This window comes from Carettochelys insculpta, chromosome 13 (assembly GCF_033958435.1).
Source record: "Carettochelys insculpta isolate YL-2023 chromosome 13, ASM3395843v1, whole genome shotgun sequence".
Lineage (NCBI taxonomy): Eukaryota > Metazoa > Chordata > Testudines > Carettochelyidae > Carettochelys > Carettochelys insculpta.
In genome coordinates this window covers 25,075,609-25,099,385 of record NC_134149.1, presented here as the reverse complement: position 1 = coordinate 25,099,385, position 23,777 = coordinate 25,075,609, and the positions used below count along the sequence as shown (strand labels likewise).

The 23,777-nt window shown below is 47.0% G+C and overlaps 1 protein-coding gene across 6 annotated transcripts in view; it reads right to left on the bottom strand.

Annotated features, from left to right (window-relative positions):
- Positions 1 to 23,777, bottom strand: part of STARD8 (StAR related lipid transfer domain containing 8) — a 109,584-nt gene that overhangs the window by 22,606 nt on the left and 63,201 nt on the right. For 4 of the 6 annotated variants that reach the window (XM_075008206.1, XM_075008203.1, XM_075008207.1 and 1 more), the window contains exons 2-3: positions 11,326 to 11,397; positions 4,048 to 4,129 (exon numbers count right to left, since the gene is read on the bottom strand). Coding sequence is in view for 2 of the 6 variants with exons in the window: in XM_075008205.1 (XP_074864306.1) it covers positions 4,048 to 4,129; positions 11,326 to 11,397; positions 16,214 to 16,250 (191 nt within the window). In the remaining 4 variants the exon portion in view is untranslated. Of the gene's footprint in view, positions 1 to 4,047; positions 4,130 to 11,325; positions 11,398 to 16,213; positions 16,607 to 16,655; positions 16,782 to 23,777 lie in introns of those variants that run through there. The other 2 variants (XM_075008205.1, XM_075008204.1) reach the window with 2 other exon arrangements.

Sequence of the window (23,777 nt, the reverse complement as noted above, 5' to 3'; positions counted from 1 at the left end):
GAGCTGACAAGCAGAAAGCTAACAGTCACTACTTATCCCGCTGTTCAAACCAAACCAAACCAAACCACCAGGAAAACACAGGCAGGCAAATGTTTGTGGTTTCCCGTAGGGCTCAAACTCGTATTCAACTGATAGTTCCAAGGGTTGGTTAAGACTGGAACAAACATTCACTGAAGTTTTCCTCGCGGGGCAGAAAGTCTGTGCTGCAGCATGCTGAGGGACAGAGACAGAGGCTGTGTTCATCAGAACATAATGATTCCACGTATGAGGAGGAACATCTTCTGCAACGGCCTTCTTCCAGGGCAAGGGCAAAGGGATCGACTGGGCACTTGGAAGCACAAGCAGTGGTTTTATCCCAAGCAGGCAGCTGCGGTGCCAGACGCACGCCTGGCCTGTCACCCATCTGGAAATAAGCCAAACAGCCTTTTGCTTTGTCCCTTGTTGGCTGGAGAAGAAAGTTCAGAAGCAAAGGGACTGAACTGAGGACCTTTTGTCGGCAGGAAGATGAAAGAGAGCGGGAGCAGGAGGGGAGCACACATGTTATGGGATTTAATTTTATCAGAAAAGCTACTTCATTTCCTTTTCTGACCTAATCAGCTAAATGCTGCCTGTAGCCACCCTGCATCCCCCAGAGATTACTGGATAGCTTTGGAAAGCTGGCGCCAGGCAAGCCTGTCCAAAAGCCTTGGTTCTGCTCATGCCACCCACCTCGTGCTCCCTTCCCAAAGGCATTGGCAATGATGCAGGCTCCACTATGTAAAGCAATCACCTGAGCAAGCAGAAATGACCTATCCCAGGTTATCAGAGCGAAACAACTCCACAAACTCCTCAAGCCACCTGAATGCTAATCCATAGCTGGAAACAAAGAAACATAAAAGCTCTCACAGGGCTGGACCGTCACCCAGGAACTTCAAAGCTTTCATACAGCCTCCAATGCCCTGGCAAGGAGAATCAGCTGTGATGCACTCCCAGGAATCACAATGGGGGAGTCCACCCTCCCCATTACATTATGGTAACAGCCTAGCAGAAGTGTCTCCATTACTCCTGTGAGTGAAAAGGCACTGACCATCCCCCCCACTCTCCTTTGCAGGTACGGGGTCTCGGCAGGGACCCAGCTATGGAGAGGAGCATGGGAGCTAAAAATCCTGCATCAGTCACAGTCTTGGACTGGACTAGGCATTTATAGTCACAAACCACAGGGGATCTGACAGCCCCTCTCCATTAAGTATTCCCTTTGGGTCATCATAGTGGTATTAAGAGTGTCCATCTTAAGAGGGGCCAGGCCACCTCCTCTCCCAAAAAATGTATGAACATAATCCAGTGCTGCTATTTTTGACCCTGTTGGTATAGAGAGGGAGAGAATGTGTTTTGCTGCAAAGGACTCTTTGAATCATAGAACCCTAGGGCTGGAAGGGACCTCAGGAGGTCATCTAGTCCAGCCCCCTGCCTGAAGCATGACCAACCTCAATTAAATCATTCCAGCCAGGACTTTGTCAAGCCAGGACTTAAAAACTTGTTGGGATGGAGATTCTACCACCTCTCTAGGTAATGCATTCCAGTGCTTCACCTCCTTCCTGGTGAAACAGCTTTTACTAATATCCAACCTACACCTCTCCCTCTGTAACTTGAGACCATTGTTCCTTGTTCTGCTGTCCATCAATACTCTAAACAGCCTCTCTCCATCCACTTTAGTGCTATCAAATCACCCCTCAGTCTTCTCTTCTGCAAATATGGCCAAGTCCATCAGCCACTCCTCATAGGTCATGTGCTCCAGCCGTCTAATCATTTTCATTGCCCTCCACTGGACCCGCTCCAGTGCGCCCACATCCTTTCTGTACTGGGGGGCCCAGAAGTGGATACAATACTCCAGATGTAGCCTCACCAGTGCCAAAGAGAGGGGAGTAATAACCTGTCTAGATCTGCTGGAAATGCTTCTCCTAATGCACCCCAATATGCCGTTAGCCTTCTTGACTATCAGGGCACACTGTTGACTCATATTCAGCCTCTCATCCACCACAATCCCCAGGTCAGTTTCTGCTGCTCTGCTACTTAGCCAGTTGGCACCCAGCCTGTAACAATGCTTGGGATTCTTCTGTCCCAAGTGCAGGGCTCTGCACTTGTCCTTTTTTAACCTCATCAGATTTCTTCTAGCCCAATCCTCCAATGTATCTAGATCACTCTGGACCCTTTCCCCACCCGTCCCCTAGCTTAGTGTCATCCGCACTGTAGTTTCTCTTCCCTTATGTTTGGGAGGGGATGATGATGTTAATCATGTAACCTGTACCAACACTTTTTCAAAAGGAAATTCTTACTCAGAGCAACCAAACTGTTTATTCAATGAAAGAAAATTAATCTACTAATAAAAGAACTCAAGAGAGACAAGGTGGGTCTAATCTTTGATCAGACCAATTTCTGTTGGAGAGAGACGCACATCAAACTGCAAACAGCTCTTTTTCGGGTCTGGGAAAGGAACTCCCAGCCCCAGGGCAAAATTCATGGTGGAACAGAGTACATGGTAACCACTCAATTAACTGAAGAGAATCTACTACCACAGAATAAACCCACCACTTCGAGATCCGCTGCAGAATGTATCCACTTTCTCAAAAGCCACTGCGAGAGACAGCTGACAGGATCTGATATTCATGTAGCATGTTTTATTTTTCAAAAGCTCAGTAAATTACACATTGAACATTTTCTTTTATTTATCCAAGACATGTACGAGTCGGCCAGGTGAAATTCTGCTCACAGATGGCGTTCCTGGTGCAAGCAGCCCCGTCATGAATTCAGTATAAGTCGAATAACAACAATGAACAACCCCCACTCATACCCTACAATCTGTAGAGAAGATTTTCAAATAGTCTTCAATTGTTAGAGAAAGTTACAAAGCACTATTAGTGTAACGAAAACGGAAAAGTAACAGAGAGGAAGCTGTGCTAGTCTATACACTATCAAAACAAAAAGCAGTCAAGTAGCACTTTAAAGCCTAGCAAAATAGTTTATTAGGTGAGCTTTTGTGGGACAGACCCACTTCTTCAGACCATAGCCAGACCAGAACAGACTCAATATTTAAGGCACAGAGAACCAAAAACAGTAAACAAGGAGGACAAATCAGAAAAAGATAACCAAGGTGAGCAAATCAGAGAGTCTGTCCCACGAAAGCTCACCAAATAAAATATTTTGCTAGGCTTTAAAGTGCCACTTGACTGCTTTTTGTTTTGATAAACAGGAAAGTGTTTCATTTCTTTGTGGATCCCTTACTGCACAGGGAGAAACACAGAGAAGCTAATGGCAACAGAGTAGACAACAGACAGATGGTTCAGACGCAGAACAAATTCTTCCTTGAGCCTTTGGCTATTTTCACATCCCAAGCCAAGAGGAATCTTCTTGAAAAGTCTTGAGACCTTTGGTTAACTCCTGTGACCACTTGTTTTTCACCCCAACTGACTTGGTGTCATTTCTGCTCCCTTTTGCATCTGGGCAGAATGGCAAAGGGAGGTGGCTACGCACCTCAGGCATGAGCACTCCGCACACTCCCTGGCCAATTCTGAAGTCCCAAAAAGTCAAGCTAAGACAGAGAGACGTAGCCAGACACTGAGGTGCTCACCCCAACTACAACCTTTCGGGATGGATAGCCAACGGCCAGACTCTGCACGTAGCACTTGTCTCCCTTTCAAGCACAGCCACAAGGCCCTGGGATTACATAGGCACAGAATTAAAACATTGATAAACACACTAGACAAATCTAGTAAGGGTTTTGATGGGTTTTTTCCTGAAGATGCTTGTACAAATGGAGAACGTGAAGCTGAAAGAGACCGAGTGACTACAGTAAGTCAGTGTCAGAGGCAGGTTAGAACCTAGATCCTCTGACCCCAATAGGCCTGTGCTGTCTCCCATCTATGCTACCCCTTTCCAAGAGGGTCTCAGTCAGCTCTCAGATTCGGATGAGCCCTGGGGCTGGCACAACACAACACAGGGCAGCAGAGACTGGGGGTCCCTAGGGCTCCTCTTTTCTTTGCACGGGTTAGCTGAGTGTGGGGGAAGCTTTACCTGCAAAGGGATTTGAGGGAATCCTGGTCCAGAAAGCTGTGGTCTCTCTTCACCGATGCGATATCAATAGGGAACAGTGAATCTGAAGGGGAGAAGAGGGGGAGGAGAATTACTGTCATATCCTCTGCATCAGCGGTTCTGCCAGGAGGCAAAGCGGGCGTATGCGGGAGAGGAGGGAGAGAACACAAAAATGGTCACACTGGATCCAATCAAAGGTCAATGTCGCCCAGTGTCCTGTCTCCAACAGTGGTCTGTGCCAGGTGCTCCAGGGTGAATGAACTGAACAAGGAATCATCAAGTGTTCCATCTCCTGTCACCTATTCCCTGCTTCTGGCAAACAGAGGCTAAAGACACCATCCCTTGGCTTGATAACAGCCATTGAAGGACCTGTCCTCCATGAATTTATCTAGTTCTTTTTGAATCCTGTTATAGTCTTGGCCTTTACAATATCCTCTGGCAAAAAGGTCCACGGCTGGACTGTGGGTTGCACAAAAAAAATAAAATACTTTTTTATATTTGTTTTAAACCTGTTGCCTATTAATGTCATTTGGGGGTCCCTAGTCCTTGTGCTGTGGGAAGGAGTAAAAGAACACAGAGGAGGTGTGACCTGGAGAAGGGACGATCAGGGAGGAGAATGGAAGAAGACAGTGAGCACCTGGTGAGAGACGGGATTAAAGCTTGGGTGCTCCATTTGCATGCCACACAGAGCAACGATGCCATGGGACAACCTCTGGACACTTCCTGGGATGGTAGAGTACGAGGCATAAGAGCACTGCCCTTCCCAGAAGGTAGCAAGCACTGCAGCACTGTGTCACAAACAGCCTCCATCTGCTGTGAGAGCTCCAGATGGCCGGGGCTCATGGTGCACACACCAACAGTGCAGGAAGGAGGCTGGACAAACATTCCCCACTGAAGGGACAACTTGCGGCTTCACATTTAACAGTTCCTTGGAGGGCGCCGGAGAAGGAGAAAGGGGGACAGATCCAGAAGCAGAAGAGGGGAGACGCAGTTGTGCATAGCTGCCACGGGGATGGGCAGAGGAGAAATGCAGAGATAAAAAGGATGAGTTAGGTAGAGATGGGGCAGGAGCGAATGAAAGCTGGCAGAAAACGAGCGGGTGGCACCAGGGAGATGACCCACAGCACAGAGGTATAATAAGCAGTCAGAAATACAAACCCCATTGCTCAGCAGCCGCCCATCTCACCTGCTTATTCTCAGACAGACAGTTTCCTCCCTGCAGGGCAAATACTCCACGGCTAAATGAGCCTGACCTGAGCTGCTTGGAGCCGAGCACACCTCCTGAGGAAACACTTTCCTTTTTTTTTTTTCTTTAAGCTCTCCCATCTGATTATACTGACAGATCCGCCAACAGAGAGAGACAAACACCAGCCTGCACAGCCCTCACTCACCCACCCTGCTCTTCTCTCCTGCACCCTACCACATCTGGAAGGCAGCCCGCGGCCACACCCCTCAGACTGGGAAGTTCTAGCACCGCAGAGGGTCGACCTCTCCCTGTACAGGGTCTGACTCCCTGCTGGCACCTGGCCAGCTTTCTGAATGTGCCGGAAGGATGAAAGCAGAGGGGAGAAGAGGCCACCAGGAAAGGGGTGGGGGAAATGGGTTACTGTATCCTACCCCTCTTCAGACAGCCACTTCACGCTTAATTTGTTCAGCCTTCATATTCTTGAATGCTTGGGTATTCGTTGGAAGCTTTATATTAGCAGGTGCCTGTTATGTGTGAGCACTCAGGTAACTGAACAGCTTCCCAGCGGCTACCCAAGGGAGGGGGTTGGAAGACAGGGAGTTATTCCAGCTCAGGGCAGGAATCACTGATGTTCTTGGACTAGTTTCACATAGCAATGGTAACCACAGCACTATTCTCTCTCTTCTTGCATGGGAGGATCTCTCACTGCGTGAGCAGTGGAGGAATTATAACCCCTGCTAAGTGACTTGCCCAGGGTCCCACAGTGTGCCTGTGCCAGAGCTCAGAACAGAAGTCAAAACCCCCGACTCCTGTGTATGTCAGTATTGTGAGCTGTACCTGTTAAATCACACTCTCTCAGAGTACACAGAATAAGAATATTTTTACTACAGGCACCTGCCTCGAGAGCACCACTGTCAAGGGTGAGGGAGACACAGAGATCTGGACATGTTTTTTGGTGGGTGGCAGATAACCCAAAATCACCTGTTAAGCCTCACGGCACACTGCCGAACAACCAACTTTTGGAGCCGGACAAGAATGGCTCAGGCAGCAGAGCTTCACTCTGAAAACGCACAGCTCCTAATTGTTTCCAATGGGCCAAATCGAGACCAAACCCAAACAATAAGGCCTCTGTTGCGTGTAGAACACCCGGCTGTTTTACGTCTAGTAGCCACTGCAGTGATGTGACACATCAGGACTTCCTTGCAGCCTGCATTTGGAAGGGCCCCCAGCTGAGAGTGACTAGCGTGAATCTCTTTCATCAGCGTTCACAGCGGCCACAACTTTGCCTCAAAAGAAAAATCCACATCTCCACCCACAGGAAGGAAAAGAGCAGAGAGCAGTGGGGAGGGCTGGGGGAGGGAGACTTCATAGCTGTGCAGCAAACTCTCCGCCAGCTCCTCTCCCACTGCTAACCCACCAGGCTTATGTCAAGCAAGTGGTATGGAATGTGCACAGCAGCTCCAGGACCTCATTCAGCCTCCTCCAGACCCAATTCAAAAGTCGTGAGTCAAGTCTCAGAGGACAGACGAGCTGGCTGGCATCCTGGCAGGGGGCGGAGGGAAGCTAGCAATGCATAGAATAGTCATGCCTTTCTTTGTCACGTCTATCACGAGCGTCATCGCTCGTATCTACAAGCCTCCCAGGTGGACTAGACCTGAAGGTCCTTAGAGAGCCACGTGGGAATTCTCTGCTCCTTTCCCACTTCTAGGAAGCTCTGCTGGGGACATGCATAGATACGTTTACTCTATTACTGCGGTGTCCAATACATTTACCACTTACCACATGTGGCAAACAGGATACCGCTCAGTGTGGCAATTCCAGCCCTGGAGCCACATGAGGTTCTTGGAGCCTTTACATTCGGCACCTCCTAGTGCCACACGCAAGGAGTGTCATCTGCCACTCTGCGTACCCGCTCCACCGCTGGTGGGAGAAGTGCGTGGCTGCAGCAATGGCTCCAGCCCCAGCTGCTCCGGTGGTGGCCCCAGCTGCTTTGGCAGTGGCGGCGAGTTGCTGGCATTGATTTAGAACGGTGGGGCCGGGAATGCCTGGCTCTGGGGGAGAGGGAGGGCATTTATTTAGAGCAGGGGGTAGGGACTGGCGAATATGGAACGACAACAACCACAAGTGTGGCAATCCTTGAATTACTATTGGACACCTCTGCTCTATTAATCGTGAGGCCACAAGCCTGGCTGTAAAAGAAGCTGTGGAGGTTGTAACACAGGGCTGAAAGGAATACTGAGCCCCCAGGAGCTGGAAGAAGTAGAGAGAGAGGAAAACCAAGAGAAGCTGAGGAAGGATGTAGAAGGCTTTGTTAGACCAGCACTGAGTTTGGACTGTTTATTGACAAACGCCTGTGTCTAGAACTCAGGTCTTGTCTCCCTGAGCACAGGCAATCGGATCTGGGCCCAGATCCCAGAAATGCGGTCAGTCTTTACACTTGGAGGCATACTGAGGGTAGCCTTAAAATAGAAACTAGAAACAAGGCGGCAGCCTGTAAAGCTATCAGCAAGAAGGAGAGAGCTCGTTTTGTGTGTGTATGTTGCTGGGAGGGGGCAAGTGGAAGTGTCCCAGCTGAACAATGGCTGGCTTTGCACACTGCCTGGAGGCCAGGCTTCCAGCTATTGTTCTAGCCTCCTCCTTCCTCAGGCTAAGCTGAGCCAAAGCTGTGATTTTTCAGCCTTGAATGTCTCCAGAGGGACCACTGGCCTTCACCATGTGTGTGAAATACACAAAGCTGGGCCCAGAAGCACACTCTGGAAGGTATCGGAGGGGTAGCTGTGTTAGTCTGGATCTATAACAGCAACGAAGGGTCCTGTGACACCTTATAGACTAACGGAAAAGTTTTGAGCATGAGCTTTTGTGAGCACAGACACACTTCATTAGATGCTGGTCTTGGAAATCTGCAGGGCCAGGTATAAATAAGCCAGAGCAAGGGTGGGGATAACAAGGTTAGCTCAGTCAGCAAGGGTGAGGCTTACTACCAGCAGTTGATCTGGAGGTGTGAACACCAAGGGAGGGGAAGCTGCTTCTGTATTTAGCCAGCCATTCGCAGTCTTTGTTTAAGCCTGAGCTGAGGGCGTCGAATTTGCAGATGAATTGTAGCTCAGAAATTTCTCTTTGGAGTCTGGTCCTGAAATTTCTTTGCTGTAGGATAGCTACTTTTAAGTCTGCTACTGTGTGGCCTGGGAGATTGAAGTGCTCTCCTACGGGTTTTTGTATATTGCCATTTCTGATATCTGATTTGTGTGCGTTTACCATACCACAGTCACTCTAACTCAGGGACCAGTCCATGCAACAAACCTCGTTGCCAGCTCTGCCCACATATCTACACCAGCAACACCATTACAGGACCTAACCAGATCAGCCACACCATCGTGGGTTCATTCAGCTGCACATCTACCAATATAATTTATGCCATCATGTGCCAGCAATGCCCCTCTGCTATATACATCAGACAAACTGGACAGTCTCTACGTAAAAGAATAAATGCACACAAATCAGATATCAGAAATGGCAATATACAAAAACCCGTAGGAGAGCACTTCAATCTCCCGGGCCACACAGTAGCAGACTGAAAAGTAGCAATCCTACAGCAAAGAAATTTCAGGACCAGACTCCAAAGAGAAATTTCTGAGCTACAGTTCATCTGCAAATTCAACGCCCTCAGCTCAGGCTTAAACAAAGACTGTGAATGGCTGGCTAAATACAGAAGCAGCTTCCCCTCCCTTGGCGTTCACGCCTCCAGATCAACTGCTGGTAGTAAGCCTCACCCTTGCTGACTGAGCTAACCTTGTTATCCCCACCCTTGCTCTGGCTTATTTATACCTGGCCCTGCAGATTTCCAAGACCAGCATCTGATGAAGTGAGTCTGTGCTCACGAAAGCTCGTGCTCAAAACTTTTCTGTTAGTCTGTAAGGCGCCACAGGACCCTTCGTTACTCTGGAAGGGTTAATTTGCAAACTATACCACACATGGATGTGGGAAAACCTACACCTCTGAGCAATGCAGTTATACTAACCAACCTCACAGTCTGGTTGGTGCTATGCAGATGGAGGGGCTCCTCCCCACGACACAGCTGCTGCCTCTTGGGGAGGTGGGTGAACTACTATACTGAAGGCAGCAGCTCTTCCTTTGGCATATGTAGCATCTGCACTAAGCCAGGGGCACGGTTGCACCAGGGCAGCTGCATCTCTGCTACATTGCACATGGACAAGCCCTAAGAAACACTCAATGTCTGAGACAGTCAGCTAGACTCATCCAGCCACCTCTCCAAACACATCCTTCCTTCAGGGACCTTGCAACAGAAGAACGCAGCTCCCAGCTCAGGGAGTACTTTGCTTCTGCACACTGAGGCTACGTCTACACGTGCAGCCAACATCGAAATAGCTTATTTCGATGTTGCGACATCGAAATAGTCTATTTCGATGAATAACGTCTACACGTCCTCCAGGGCTGGCAACGTCGATGTTCAACTTCGACGTTGCTCAGCCCAACATCGAAATAGGCGCAGCGAGGGAACGTCTACACGTCAAAGTAGCACACATCGAAATAGGGATGCCAGGCACAGCTGCAGACAGGGTCACAGGGCGGACTCAACAGCCAGCCGCTCCCTTAAAGGGCCCCTCCCAGACACAGTTGCACTAAACAACACAAGATACACAGAGCTGACAACTGGTTGCAGACCCTGTGCCTGCAGCATAGATCCCCAGCTGCCGCAGAAGCAGCCAGAAGCCCTGGGCTAAGGGCTGCTGCCCACGGTGACCATAGAGCCCCGCAGGGGCTGGAGAGAGAGCATCTCTCAACCCCCCAGCTGATGGCCGCCATGGAGGACCCAGCAATTTCGACGTTGCGGGACGCGGATCGTCTACACGGTCCCTACTTCGACGTTGAACATCGAAGTAGGGCGCTATTCCTATCTCCTCATGAGGTTAGCGACTTCGACGTCTCGCCGCCTAATGTCGAAGTTGGTGCCGCTACTTCGAAGTAGCGTGCACGTGTAGACGCAGCTTGAGTGAGAAAAGGGCATTCATGACCAAAGACAGTTAATTGGCGTGAGAAAGAACTGTTCACTAACACTCCTGTGCCGTGGCCAGTTCAGCTGTATGTGCCTCCCCACCTCCAGCAAGAACTTATTAAAATATCTGGAGACACTGTCATCTAGTCCCCTGTCTCTTCCTGGCTGGGTCAGGCATCTTGGGAACTTTCTAGTAGTGCTGCCTGAAGGCCAGAGGTTCAGGAATGCAGAAAGGCTGATAACAAGACTAGCCTTCCAGGCCTCTATCAAGTTGGAAGGCTTGAAGTCATAACATATAATCAGACAATTAACAATCAGCCCCCTCCATCTCTTCCTCGGTGTTTCAGGTCGGCTCCAGCACTCTTGAGAACTTCCCCTGCAGTTGCTATCTGCCTCTAGTTAAGACACACGTCAGGCATTTTTGTGTCATCCAAACTGGAACGACGAGGGGAAGCCTGGCATGAATCGCCCACGGTCTGCTCAGACCATAACATCAGTTCGACTCCCCATCCCAGGCACCAGATAGCCAAGGCTCTAAGCACAGCTGTCAAAGACACCATTTTCATAGAACACAAAAATCAGATAGTCACTACCTCAGTGACAATGAACACAGAGCAGCTACTGCCAAGATAGCAGCCTTCCCTGACTGCACGTAAGGCTGCTGTTCAGACATCCCTCCAGACCTAATCAACCAACCGCATTCAATCTTACCCTGAAGAACATATCTTGACAAGGAGCAGGATGATCCTCTGGATTTTCTCTCATGTCCCATTCACCCAAGGCTGATAATATAAGGAACTCGTCAACACTGCTTCGAGCACTGACCAAGGGAGCTGTGCACAGTCTCTCTTTGCAAGTTAAGTGCTGTGTCATGGGTTCCCTCAGTCTTCTGACTAATGGAGCCAGGATGGCAGCTCAAGACTTGAATCCCAACCTGCTGGGTGGCAGAACTGGTGGCCTTTGTGCACACAGTGCAGAGCTGTTTTGAACAGCATGCTCTTAGAAACACAAGGGCACTCTCTTTCCTGTGGCACTCCCCCAAACCAGAGGTGACACTTACCTTCATAAAGTTGTGCATACTGAGGAAATCCCGCAGCACGCAGCCAGTCACAAGCTTTCTTGGCCTCGACTTCTGAAACAAAGCAAATAACCAGTTTGAGGATCTCAACTTCATTAACTCCAAAGTATGGCAACATGCACTAGGGTTTGGGCAAGTCCAAGCACTCCTGGGCTTCTGAACATCAGAACTACATCTGGATCCAAGCCTGGTGGCCTGAACCCATTTTCAATGCACTCCAGCCAAAATGAGTATGGGTACATGACATGCAATACGTAAAACCTACAAATCCCACCTTGGGAGCATTCATTCCACAAGCACTAGCTAGCACCTATGCCTGGGATGGGAGGGCTCAGGAGATCAAATCTACCCAAGCATTAACGGATTCCAAACTAGGGTCTACTCGTATAGCATTAGAATAAGGTATGCAATGAGAAGGACAGTGGACCCCCATCATCCCGTTTCCACTTCTCTGCTGCAGAAAGATGGTCTTCTCCCATTCTTCAACAGAACTTATTCTCCCTTAGCTGCAGCAAAGAGAGGGTGGGTAGCTGACCACGGAGTTTGGCCATCAGGACCGGACTGCAAGAACTGCTTTAATCTCCTGCTGAAATATTTGGTTTCTAAACTCACCAAACTGGGAGAGACTTTGCCAGGAGAAAGGAAAAATCTTTAAAAAAAATACAGCAGGGCTCATTCAGCTTTGGGGGCTGTTTGCCGAGTCCCCAGCAGGCTTCCACCACAAACGTCTGGAAAAGAAAGTTTGTCCTTCAGCAGCCCCTGGTAACTCTCTCTCCAAAACCTCTGCATCTCGCTGTCCCTACTACTCCTGTCATAGGCTTCTCCTCAGCAGAGAGGGTCTGTAATCCTCATAGGTTTATGGAAACATGCCCATAACAGATTACGGAGCTACCTCTGTGACTGGCTGATCAGTACTTACTCACACAAGCTGTCCCACTGAACCCAAAGTAAGGTTCAGCGAATCCGTCCCAAAACTTAGATGGCCGAACTCTTCACTTAGAGCCTAATTACTTAGAGGGGAGGACTATCTCAATAGTCTGAGCACTGCCCTGCTAAACCCAGGGCTGTGAGCTCACTCCTTGAGGGGGCCATTTAGGGATCTGTGGCAAACAGATTTAAAAAAAAAAAAAAAAAACAAACAATCTGTCAGGGATGGTGATAGGTCCTGCTGTGTATGAGTGCAGGGGACTGGACTTGATGACCTCTGAAGGACCCTTCCAGCTCTAAGAGACAGGTATATCTCATGAGACTCAATGGGATGCATATCTCCCATTCCGCCTCAGGCTGAGTAGGACCCTACTATATTAGCAACCCTGCTGGAATCAAGGGGACCAGCTATGGAATTAGGTGCCACTTAATGTGAGCAAGGGGGATGGAATCAGGCTTCTGCATTTAGTATGTATGGGGCATACAAATTCTGACCTCCAGACCCCCACTTAAGCTCCTGGCCTGTGATCTGATTTTCACAGCCCCAGATACCTTTAATGGGAAGCACTCAGAAGACATGAAAATTATTGCACAGAGCAATACCCCAGAGCACCACCAGCCAGAGAGCATTTGTCAAACAGAAATCAGGGCAGCCACAAGGTTCTCACAAAGCTCAGTAAAGGGCCCAGCTCTGAGTGACTAACAGTGCAATGGGTATTTCCTTATTCATGGCTTGAAAATCCCCTGGGGAACCAATATAACAGCTGACACTCTGTGTTCCAGGCAATTTGTAGAACCTTCAGAACTTGAGGTTTCTCAGTCACAATCCCCTGCAGCTCAAGGAAACCGTTGTCTGATGTCAGTGGTCATCAGACTGCTGGGAAAGACTGAAGTTTAGGATCATGACCAACATTTTTCACAACAGAAAAATCTGACCAAAAATTCACACAAATGTCTTCTGGCCCACTTTTCCCTTAACAATGTGTGTGAAACTTCATAAGAGGGGGCCAGCACCATCAGCTGCTTGGTCTCAGGTTCATCCGTCTCATTCAAAATGTTGAAATATGTTACTGTTTTTAGGTATGTTTATTCACATTTATAATCCCGATAAAGTTTTTACATTCTACACAACTCACTTTCTTATACATGCCAAATTTTTTTTTCATATGAACTTAACCAAAATTTCTGTCAGCTTGGATTACGTTAGACAGGATGAGATGCCTGCTAAGTGCAGGGATAAAAAGTGGGGCCCAACACAAAAAAATTGCTCACCCCTGCTGTAGATGAACAGTTGAGGTGAGAGGAACTTGAAATGAAACACCCCAGGGCGGATAAAAGTGAATGACTTTAAAAAAATGGATTTTTTAAATTTAAATTGGATTTTAAAAATAAATTAATAAAATACTATGTCTCATTTAAAAATGAGTCACAATTAAAATGCATTATAAACATGCTAAAACTACCCTTGCAGTCTTATAAAAATGATTCATTGTCTCTAGTACGTACAGCCTAACTACCCAATCTTACTTCTTGAAAATTCTGGGCTTTCAATGTCTGTTTCTCAGCAGACTAAAAGTACCACGTGCAAAGAAAGACAGGAACTGCATGTGATTGTTTTTGTTCTGTGCTTATGTGGTAGCTGACCTTGATCAAGCACAGCAGAGGAGTTAGTTAAGACATTGTTGTAAGACAACATAAAGGAAAGGACAGAGACAGCACAGAAAGGAACAGTGGAGTAAACCAGAGGGAAAAATGGAAGATGTTATTCAGCACAAACACAGAGCTTCCTATATTCCCCCACTCTTTTGCCACAGAAAAACTGCCATGGCTTCTGGGCAAAGGAGAGACTCCATCTGGGACTATTTTAAAGAAATTTGTTCCATGGGTAATAAAGGAAAACATGTCAAGTCTAAACTGCACAAGAGGATGATGCAGGGCCAAGTTGCAAGAATAAGAAAAATTGGGAGAAAACTTTTTCACTAGGAGGGTGGTGACGCATTGGAATGGTCTGCCCCAGGAGGTGGTGGAGTCTCCATCCCTGGCAGTGTTTAAAGTCTCGGCTCGACATAGCCCTGGCTGGGCTGATCTGATGGGTTTGGTCCTGCCTTGGGCAGGGGGCTGGACCTGATGGCTTTTTAGGTCTCTTCCATGTGGATGAAGACATGGATATGGCTGAGTGGATCAACTGATTCGTAACTGAAATAATTCATTTTGCAATGCATCATTCTTCAAGACTGTCTCTATGCCTTTAGTATACGTGTGATTTAACAAGCAAATTCCCAACCTGTTTGCTGTGTTGGATGGTGCTAGATAAAGAAAAAAGTTTAGGTTAGATAATACTTATGACTTAGGTAATACCTATGGCTTGTTTAATTAGTTATCTAGGTTCAGAATCTATCACCCAAGTATGCAATACAGAAAGCTGCAGTAAGAGAAATCTAGAATCACCAGTTGCCACTGTCATTTTCTTGCGTTATATTACAAAATACATAGCCCTTATTTTGGAACTTGCCAGCCACAGATCATAATGGTGATGCCGTAAATCTAGTCCCTATTTTACTTTAGCATACCTCAGCTTTTCCTTGGGGAACCCAATCCTATACTTGTTTTCTCAAAAAACAGAAGTGCCAGTGAGTTCAACGGGGCGTACTCCAAAATCAAGTGCACTCTAAACTCAGTCAGTCTTAACTTTTTTGGTAACGTAATTTAAAATCAATCTACCCTGAGCCCAATGACATCAACAGCTGTGCAGAACCACTCAATACATTATTATAGAGCCGTGGGGGTGGGGAGCAAAAAATACACATTTCCCTTAGAGAATGAATGGACTGAACTGGACCCAAATTTTGCAGCTGCTTGTAACATTGGGGTGGAACCAAAAACCTGAATTCTACAAGAATCAAAATCCAAAAATTTTCGATCTAGATTGGATTTTTGGCACTTACATCCAACTGTCATTTGAATTAAGGTAAAGGGTCTATGGAAAAGTTGTTATTTTAATTCTGGGAAGGTTACTCTGGAAAACACGTTCAAAAGCATGTATGACTCCTCCAACCCACATCACTCAATTGTAAACTGTATAGCACAGGAGGCTTTAAACAGCAGCCCAAGAGCAAAATATAAAGTACTCGGAGAAGTTTTCTGACCACTCCTAAGGACCATGCAGCGTGACTTCTGCTCCCCGCCCTCTTGCACTGGAGATATTTCCAGATCTTAGGGAGGACAGTAAATCAGCATTTTATGTCCTGTTTTAAAAGGAGCAAACATTTACCAGCAACCTAAGGGCGCCATGCTTAGCTGAGCACAAGCATTGGGAGGAAAGCCATCAGGTCACTCCCAGTTTAACGCAGTTCATGCTCCAAATATCCTACCAACATGAAACCCTTGCCTGCCTTATTGCATATCCCATCCAAAATTGCAAAATAAAGAACATTTCACCTCTTTCCACTGCAGGGGGAAGAAGCTTTATAAAAATGTGAATTTTGAAACTCAGCTGCAGAAAAACACCCATGACCCATTTTCTTCTCTTTTAAAGTCACCATGCTGATAGCTCTGGAGAATGAATCTCTCTTCTAGCCACCTAAGAGCTGCAGCCCACATACCTCCTTACCCAATACACTTTACTCTGACTTGGAAGGGACCCCTATTAGCAGTGAAAGAGGAGCTCAGCCTCTCATTCAATCAAGCATCCCTCTGATGAATCTACTAACAAGGGGGCTAATAAAAGTGGCAGGTTTTGTGATGGCAATATCTCGCTACTAAAAACTAGACTGAGACCCTCCAAGCTCCCCGTTCATCAACAAACAAGACTATTGGCACTTATCGATATAAAGACACCTGATCAAGGAGAGATTATTTCCAAAAAGAAAAACCAAGAAGCAAACAGGATCCACAAGTCATTTTGTGGACCCTTTTTTAGGGCACTTTGCTGTGCTGCGCTTACCCCTTACAGCAGACAGATTGAACTGATAAAACAGCATTGCAGGACTGACGCCGGGCAGGTCTGATCAGCTATCCATGTAATCTCTAGGACTCGCAGGATGAAAAACAGCCACACTACAGTGTTTCCTTCAAATGCTATTCGAGCTGCAGACACAGGCAGGAGAAGGAAAGAACATGGAATCAAAGGAGTCTCTGCAGACCAAGGCAGGCTCCCTCCTGCCCCTCCAGAAAGGCAAAGAATGGCACACATTCACTATGCTGATCTGGAATCCAAATGAACTGTACTTCACATTGCCAATGAAAACGTGAAGTCAGAGTGTGACATTTCCTTCCCTTGTACTGCAGTCAGTCCAACATGCACTGGGAGGAGGAGGAGGGAGAAGAGGGGGAAACCTGCCTTCTAGTTTGCAAGAATGGAGCAGTCTGTCATTTAAATTGCTCACCCAGCGATGGTGCATTCTTTGCTTCCCCCCAGACAGTTCCTCTAAGAACGTGTTCCCAAGATCTGCTGCATAGGAACCAGGGGGATCACAGCTCCACCAGCCTAATCACCTACAGTAAACTCCCTGTCTCCATCAGCCCCAGCACTGAGATGGTTCCAAATTGTTTCTGTTCAAGCCAAGTGACCGTGGTCAATTTCCTCTTTCCATCCCACCCTTTCCATGAAAAGTACTTTCCCACGGAAATCCTGAGAGGCTCTTTCCGAGCCACAAGAAGAATGGGTAGCACAATAGTTATGACAATGGATTCCAAACTTCTGACCACAGGAAAACAACATCAGAGCAGCTTTCAGGGAGATATCACAGGTGAACACGCTACAGCATCAACAAGGATTGTGAGACTTCCTGCAAGTTTTCCAGACACATTTGTCTCTCTCACCCACACTCTACAAACTCTGCAAGTGTCTTGAAACTACGATCATCTGAGCAGCTCACTGTCACCAGGTCCAAAACAGGGACAAATTCTTATCTTCATTACACCTGAGTAAAACCAGAATAATTTCTCTGGGCTTCAAGAAAGCCAAGGGAAGCATTAGTGTCCAAGGCTATGTCTACACTAGACATAGAAGTCAACTGCCAATATGCAATTTTAGCTGTGCCAGTTGCGTAGCTAAAAATCAATTTATCTGCAGTCAATTTCCATGCCTGTCCACATGGCAGAAGGTCGATAGGAGCATTTCTCCCGTCGACCTTCCCTATTTACTTGCCTTTCGCGAGGAGTATGGGGGTTGACATCAACCCCTGGAAGCGTCATTTCATGCATGTGTGAAATGAAACCTTGGAAGATCAACCCTCAATCTCCTGCTGTAGTCTGGCTCTAGCCTAAGTGAATACCCTTCAATCCAAGCAGCCCAACGCCTGCTCTGCAAGTCTCTCTAAAACCACGGTGTCCAATACACATGCCACTGGCCACATGCAGTGAACTGGACACCGTGGGGTGCTGAAATGCAGCTCCTCAGAGCCACACACGTGGAGTGGCCTCCCCTCAATCCACACATGCCCCTCATCACTTGGCGGACAAGTGCATGGCGGCAGTTGCAGCTCCTCCTGCAGCCACCGCCTGGCATGCATGGTCCCTGCTGCGGCACAGCAGCTCTAATGAGCCACTGGCAGTTTGCGTAGGGCGATGCCTGGAGCTGGGAGAGGGAATTTATTTTGGGCTGTGGGGAGGGGGTGGATCCTTGAATTTCTATTGGACACCAATGCTCTAAAATATCCACTTATTCCACAAGTCCCAGAAAAAAAAAAAAAGGAGATTCTGATTTACAAGAGAAGCCATATAAAGAATCCCATTTTTGTGATTCCCAGTGCGTCCTGTTTTCTGTAAGCCCACATCCCAGAGTTCTTGATGCAACCTCTCTCTTTATTTTGGATACTACCAGGGCTGAAACTGTGGTCCGGTGCCTTCCAGTTGCTCCCAACAGAAAGGAGGCTAGAGAGAGACACGGAGACGGAGTTCTCCAAGTCAGACAATGGGTCCAGTTTCAGTACGTTACCTATGTCACTGATGGACGTGTCAAATAAAAGCCCTGCCCAAGACCCTCCACTTCCTTGTAAACAAACAATAACTTGTTAAGTTATACAAAAATATGCCTGGATTTAGTCCCATTTTACGTTTTCCTGGTACCTTTTCCATTTCAATTAAAACAGAGGTTTTATTTGTAATTCTTCCCACTAGCACACTGGGACTCTAAACACAGCAGCACCAACCTACTGAATGAGATGCAGTAAGGGAAAGCGACTGGAAATAAAGTGCCCTGTTAATATAAAAATCACTTCTCAAATGCAGCACAAGTGACCTGAGAAACGCCATTGTAATCACAGTGGTTATCAGCAATGGAGATTGATCTTTTTTGTTTTGTTTTGCTCTTGGCAAACAGGAATTTCATGTTGGCGTAATCCACTGGGAGATGTGTGTCACACCCACAGCTGCAGAGCTTAGGTCTTTAACTTGAGCTGTAGTAGTTCACACATTTACCTCTGGAGGGCCTCAGTTCAAAACTTGGAGGGCTAGCCATGACAGTGCACATCATCCTAACACACGCACTTGACCGGCACAAAGAAAAAATACACTGAGCGTGCACAGAGCAATCTTATTACCTCTCCTCGCCAGCCTTCTCTTGGTAGGATCAGTTGGAGATGCAATATGAAATTTAAGGCCCGCATCTATACCTCTGGGAGCTGCAGAACATAAGATACAAACCAAGGCAAAGACTGGAGCAAAGATGGCTTTAAATCACTTTTGCATCTTTGGGTTCTGGGCAGCTGTGGGCCAATATGTCCCACACAGAAATTAGAACAGCCACACAGGTTGCTCAAAATTACAGCAGCCTTAAAGGGAAGTCTTTACGTTGTAACACTCTGCAGAGTCAGGCATGAAGGAGACATCACTTCCCCTGGCCCATTCACTTTACACTGGCACGTACAGGAAGAGACGTGCAGAGCTAAATATGCAGCAGGGCCTGCCTAAACTGTGCTTATACTAAGACAACTCTTCTCTAGCCACTGGGTAAAGTAGCAAATACCAGCCAGAGCAGGGGGCAGACTCTCCCCCTTAGTGTGTTTGGGAACCATGGGAAACCCCAAGCTACAAATGACTACTCAGCCCTGTCACAGAGAGACAGCTTGAAAAATCAAAGGGATACAACAAATGGTGGACTGATCTAAAACCAGCAAGTTACAAGCAGCGCAGGCAGATTTAATTACTGCTCGAAAACCATTTCCCAGAGCTCTGCACCTCCTCTCAAAAAATCCCCAAATGACCACGGTTCCAGAATTTCAGAGCAAGTTTCCAAATTCCTCATAAAAAAACGTCTCACACAGGCAATTAGTGTGTGAACAGAAAACCACATCACAAGATGCCCACAATGGAAAGCTATGAAATAAGATGCTGGACAGATGCAGAAGGGAATGCAGGCTTTTTCTATTAGACTCCGTCTCAGCTCCAAAGTTAGCATGTGCAGCACTTTGGGATGCATTTTCTTTCCGTTCCACTTTAAAATAAATGATTGCATAATAAGTTAAACATGCAGAAGTGGAACTTAATTTCTCTCCCTAGTCTATAAATGCCTTCCAATTTATTATGGAACCTACAGAAAAGTCTGGTATGTCTGCTGGGCCATGAAGAACACAGCTGTTTCTTAAGCAGACTGGGCTCTAAAAAAGCAATTTCACACATAGGACTCAGATCCCTACTTATGCTAAACAAACTGGGACAGATTCATCCCTATTGTGGCTGAATTTTGCCTGTGATGCCTAGTTTGGTTCTCACTAATGCTGCTTCAATCTCATGGAATCTGACACTCATTAAATCACACGGGTATAAGAGAGAACAGAATTTGGCCATTTAAGTGCAGAATGCATTCATCTCTCCCCTTAATATGGATGGTGTGTGTGTCTGGGTGTGTGCGCATATATTTATAAATAGGTAAACTGGAGAAAAGCAATACAAGACGTATCATTTGGAACAATCCCAAGCTGGCTCCTAGGAATGAAGTATATACATTTAAATAGGCATTTTTCAGCAGTAATGCCATCAAGGATAAAATTCAGGTAAACTGAGGTTCACCTGCTTTTCATCAGCAGAATGTGGCTCTTAGCTTAAATTAGTTAATCCAGCCCAGGTCTTTATTTAAAAAAAAAAAAAAAACACACCATTGTGTTTTCCAGCTTCAGTTTCTATAATTCTGTGATGCTATTCCACAGGACTGACTCTCCTCTTTCATACAACAGTGTTACCCAGTGTAAGGGAGAGGGGAAATCAGCACCTATGACTCTAGGGCACAGCAAGAAGTGAAGAGGAAGCCAAGCAAATTGAATTATTCCATCCCTTCCCGTCAAAAGCATGTAACATAAAGCAAGTGAATAGTAACGCGAAGTCTTGTTGCACCTTACAGACTAACAGATTTATTGGAGCATAAGCTTTCGTGGGCAAAGACCCACATCATCAGATGCACAGCTACCCCTCTGATAGAAGTGAACAATGATATTCTAACGCTACATACTTCCAATCATGTTCTAAGCCAAGCAGCTCCCTCTCTGTGCTCTCACCCCTAAGGTTTGCAAAACCCAGCTCTCATACAAAGCTGTGTAGCGAGGAGTAATTTTTCAGAATGGCAGAGGCATGCCAAGCTTATCCACCAGCCCCACCTGAATCGGAGCCTCTGCAGCGTGGCACACATCACTGACTTTGTGATATAATTGATTTTGTCTATTTCATGTAACTCCCAGTACAATCGGCCAACCTCCTAAACGTTAACAGCTGCCAACTTGGATAAGAGTATGGAGACAGGAGTGTGAAAATCTACTACTGGACACTGTCCCAGACATGATGGGTTTCCATAATTAACTTTCACAGTCATTAGGCCTTGCAAGCTTTGGAAACTGCCCTGCTGCGCTGCCAACAAGGGATTGTTCGGATGCCTCCACCGCATTCAAATCTTGAAGTAGTCCGCCTGTTTTTTGACGGCACTGATTCTATCACAACCGAGGAACCCCCGAAAATCTAAAACACTAGCAGGCAGAAAGGCAACAGAGCACAGCCACAGCCTGGGGCCTGACTGGGAGCTGGAGCTGGAGCAAAGGAGGAGAGTTCACAAGTCAATGACAGCCCCATTTGAGACAGTTTCTCAATGGATCACCTTACTGTTTACATCCCAGACATTTACTATACGGTGCAGTATAAACAAGAAGCGTGACTGAAGGGAAGGACTGCTCTTTGAGTCAGTTGAGGATAAGAGCAATCTAACTAACAGACAAGTGTGTGTGTGGTGTATGTATGTGCCTGTTTGTGTCATAAGCACATTCATCTTGCGGGGAGGTGAAGGAGGTCCCTCCTTCTGCGGGACCCTTATTTCCTTCTCAGCATCCTTCACTAAGGTCCCAGATTGTAGCTACACATGTTCCAGGGTGCAGAGGGTGCATACTGCATTCTCCGAAGATTAGCCTCACCGACCTGTAGTCAGACTGGCCACGCTACTCCCTGTGATCTGCAAACTGCAGAGGCACGAGCCTCTTTCTTTGCAGCTCCACTCGGGGGCAGATGGAGGGGATGATTAATCACTCACCAGCTCTTTGATTTTCAGTCAGCGGAAGACTCATCTATTACAGCATGCAAGCATCAAATGACTGTTCAGAGGCCAAAGAAACTTCACCCCAAAACTCTAACGGTGCCCAGTTCCTGGGCTCTGTGGGTACAGACTCAGAGACCTTACAGGACTCTCCATATAGCTGGCACGCTCTCCTCTGCACAGAGAGAGTAGAATGAAGGATCCTACCAAGGTAACAAGCTCCTGTTCGGTTATCAAAACAAAACTTTCCAGAAAGGACAAGGTACTTGCTTACCCACAACCATCTGCTGCCACAAGTGCTTGGCCGGACCTTGCAGACGTTCTGTTCCTCTCTTGAAGTGTTTGTTCACCAGTTATGTGCACGTGCCTCCTGTTTGATTCTTCCATGCCTCTCATGTCTCCTCTCAGTTGCAGGGGTATGTTCATTTGTTGTCTCAGTCTCACACAAGTCTTTGCGAGCTCCGTGCTTGTTACCATAACGCTGACATTAGAAGTAAAGGGTGATCTCACTGCACTTTCTCTGCATTAGTCTCCTCACCTGTATAACAGAGGACTACTGTGAGGCTGGAGAGTGCTCAGCATTATGGGCTGATCACATTTGATTTGGAAATGCAATTCTGCCTCTACACAGAACACTGTTTCCTCCACATGCCCAGGCAGGCAGGTGCAGCTCCTGTCACTGAAGCCCTTATTTCACTGCATGGCTACTCACTGAGTTTGCTGTCCTCTTTCGTCGTCTTTTAAAAGGAAAGGATGTTTTGCACAAAAAGCGAATGTTATCATGAAGGTAGACCTCATGTCTTACAAGCACTGAAGTCACAGTGTGTTATACTAGTGGGGACTATGAGATATGCAGAAATATATAATACAATGGCCACTAAGACCAAACTCTGCCCTGCTGTGCAACTCAGTGCCATAACTTGAGATTTCCCACGTTGTGTGTTTAAAATCCCAACTCCAGTGATGCATTAGACTTTAACTATACAGTAGTCCTTTGAACATCTGGCACGTCTTACACTAATGTGCCTCAACAGCCTTTTAAGCCATAAGGGCCATATTTACCTTTGTGGGTGCAGCTCCCATTGATGTTAATAGGAATTGCAAGTATATTTTTCCAAGGGCAGAATCTGCCCCCTCCCACAAATAAGTTAGCTCACACGCTAGACCTTTGAGAGGTGGATGTATGCTGTGTAGTTCCTCCTTGTTCAATATTTGACTCACTGAGTCAGTATATCTTAATATTCACCTTGACTGAAGCCAGTGTCTTCGTTCTGCGGCACTGAAGGTCATGGGAGTACTTATATCAACTAAACGGCAGAAACAATGAGGCTATGGCCTCACAGCTAGATGTGGTGGGGTGTGTGCTGCAGAAGTCCTGCTTTGAGGGAGACAGAGACGGAGCAGCTGTGGGCTGCCTTCAGTTAGGCTTCCTTTTAGCTGCAGTTATTTTCAATCTTCTTGTTTATTAGCTAAAGGAAGGAGGAAGTGGCCGGCCAGGCAGATGAGGGCGGGGGTTACGTCTGCTGTTGTGTGTTTTCACTTTACAACAGAGAACACACAGTGGACAAGGACAGACACTGCCAGACATGTATTTAGCAGGGGAGGTCATCTGCATAGGGTGAAATTCTATGGGGTCCCTCCATCGCAGGTAATTATATATACACATATCTCCCTCCCACCTATCCCACTTCCGCCCCTTTGTGCATTTTAGCTCTTTTACTCCACCTTGGCCACTGTCGGATGTGTCTGCTCACAAGCCTCAGCTTGCACCTGAGAACAAGAGTGTGGTGGTCACTTGGGGGTTAAACGTGATGTGCTTAAACTTTGCAGATGCCTAACAGATGTCTGGTGGAAACAAGGGAGTCTGAAGGGTGGTAATGGGGAAAAGAAAGAGGGGTGTACAACAGGCAAGACCCTGATCAACCCTTCTTTCTTCCTCCCCTTATTCAGTGCACCAGCTTTTCTCATTGAGATGTATGAAGCACCACGACAGAGA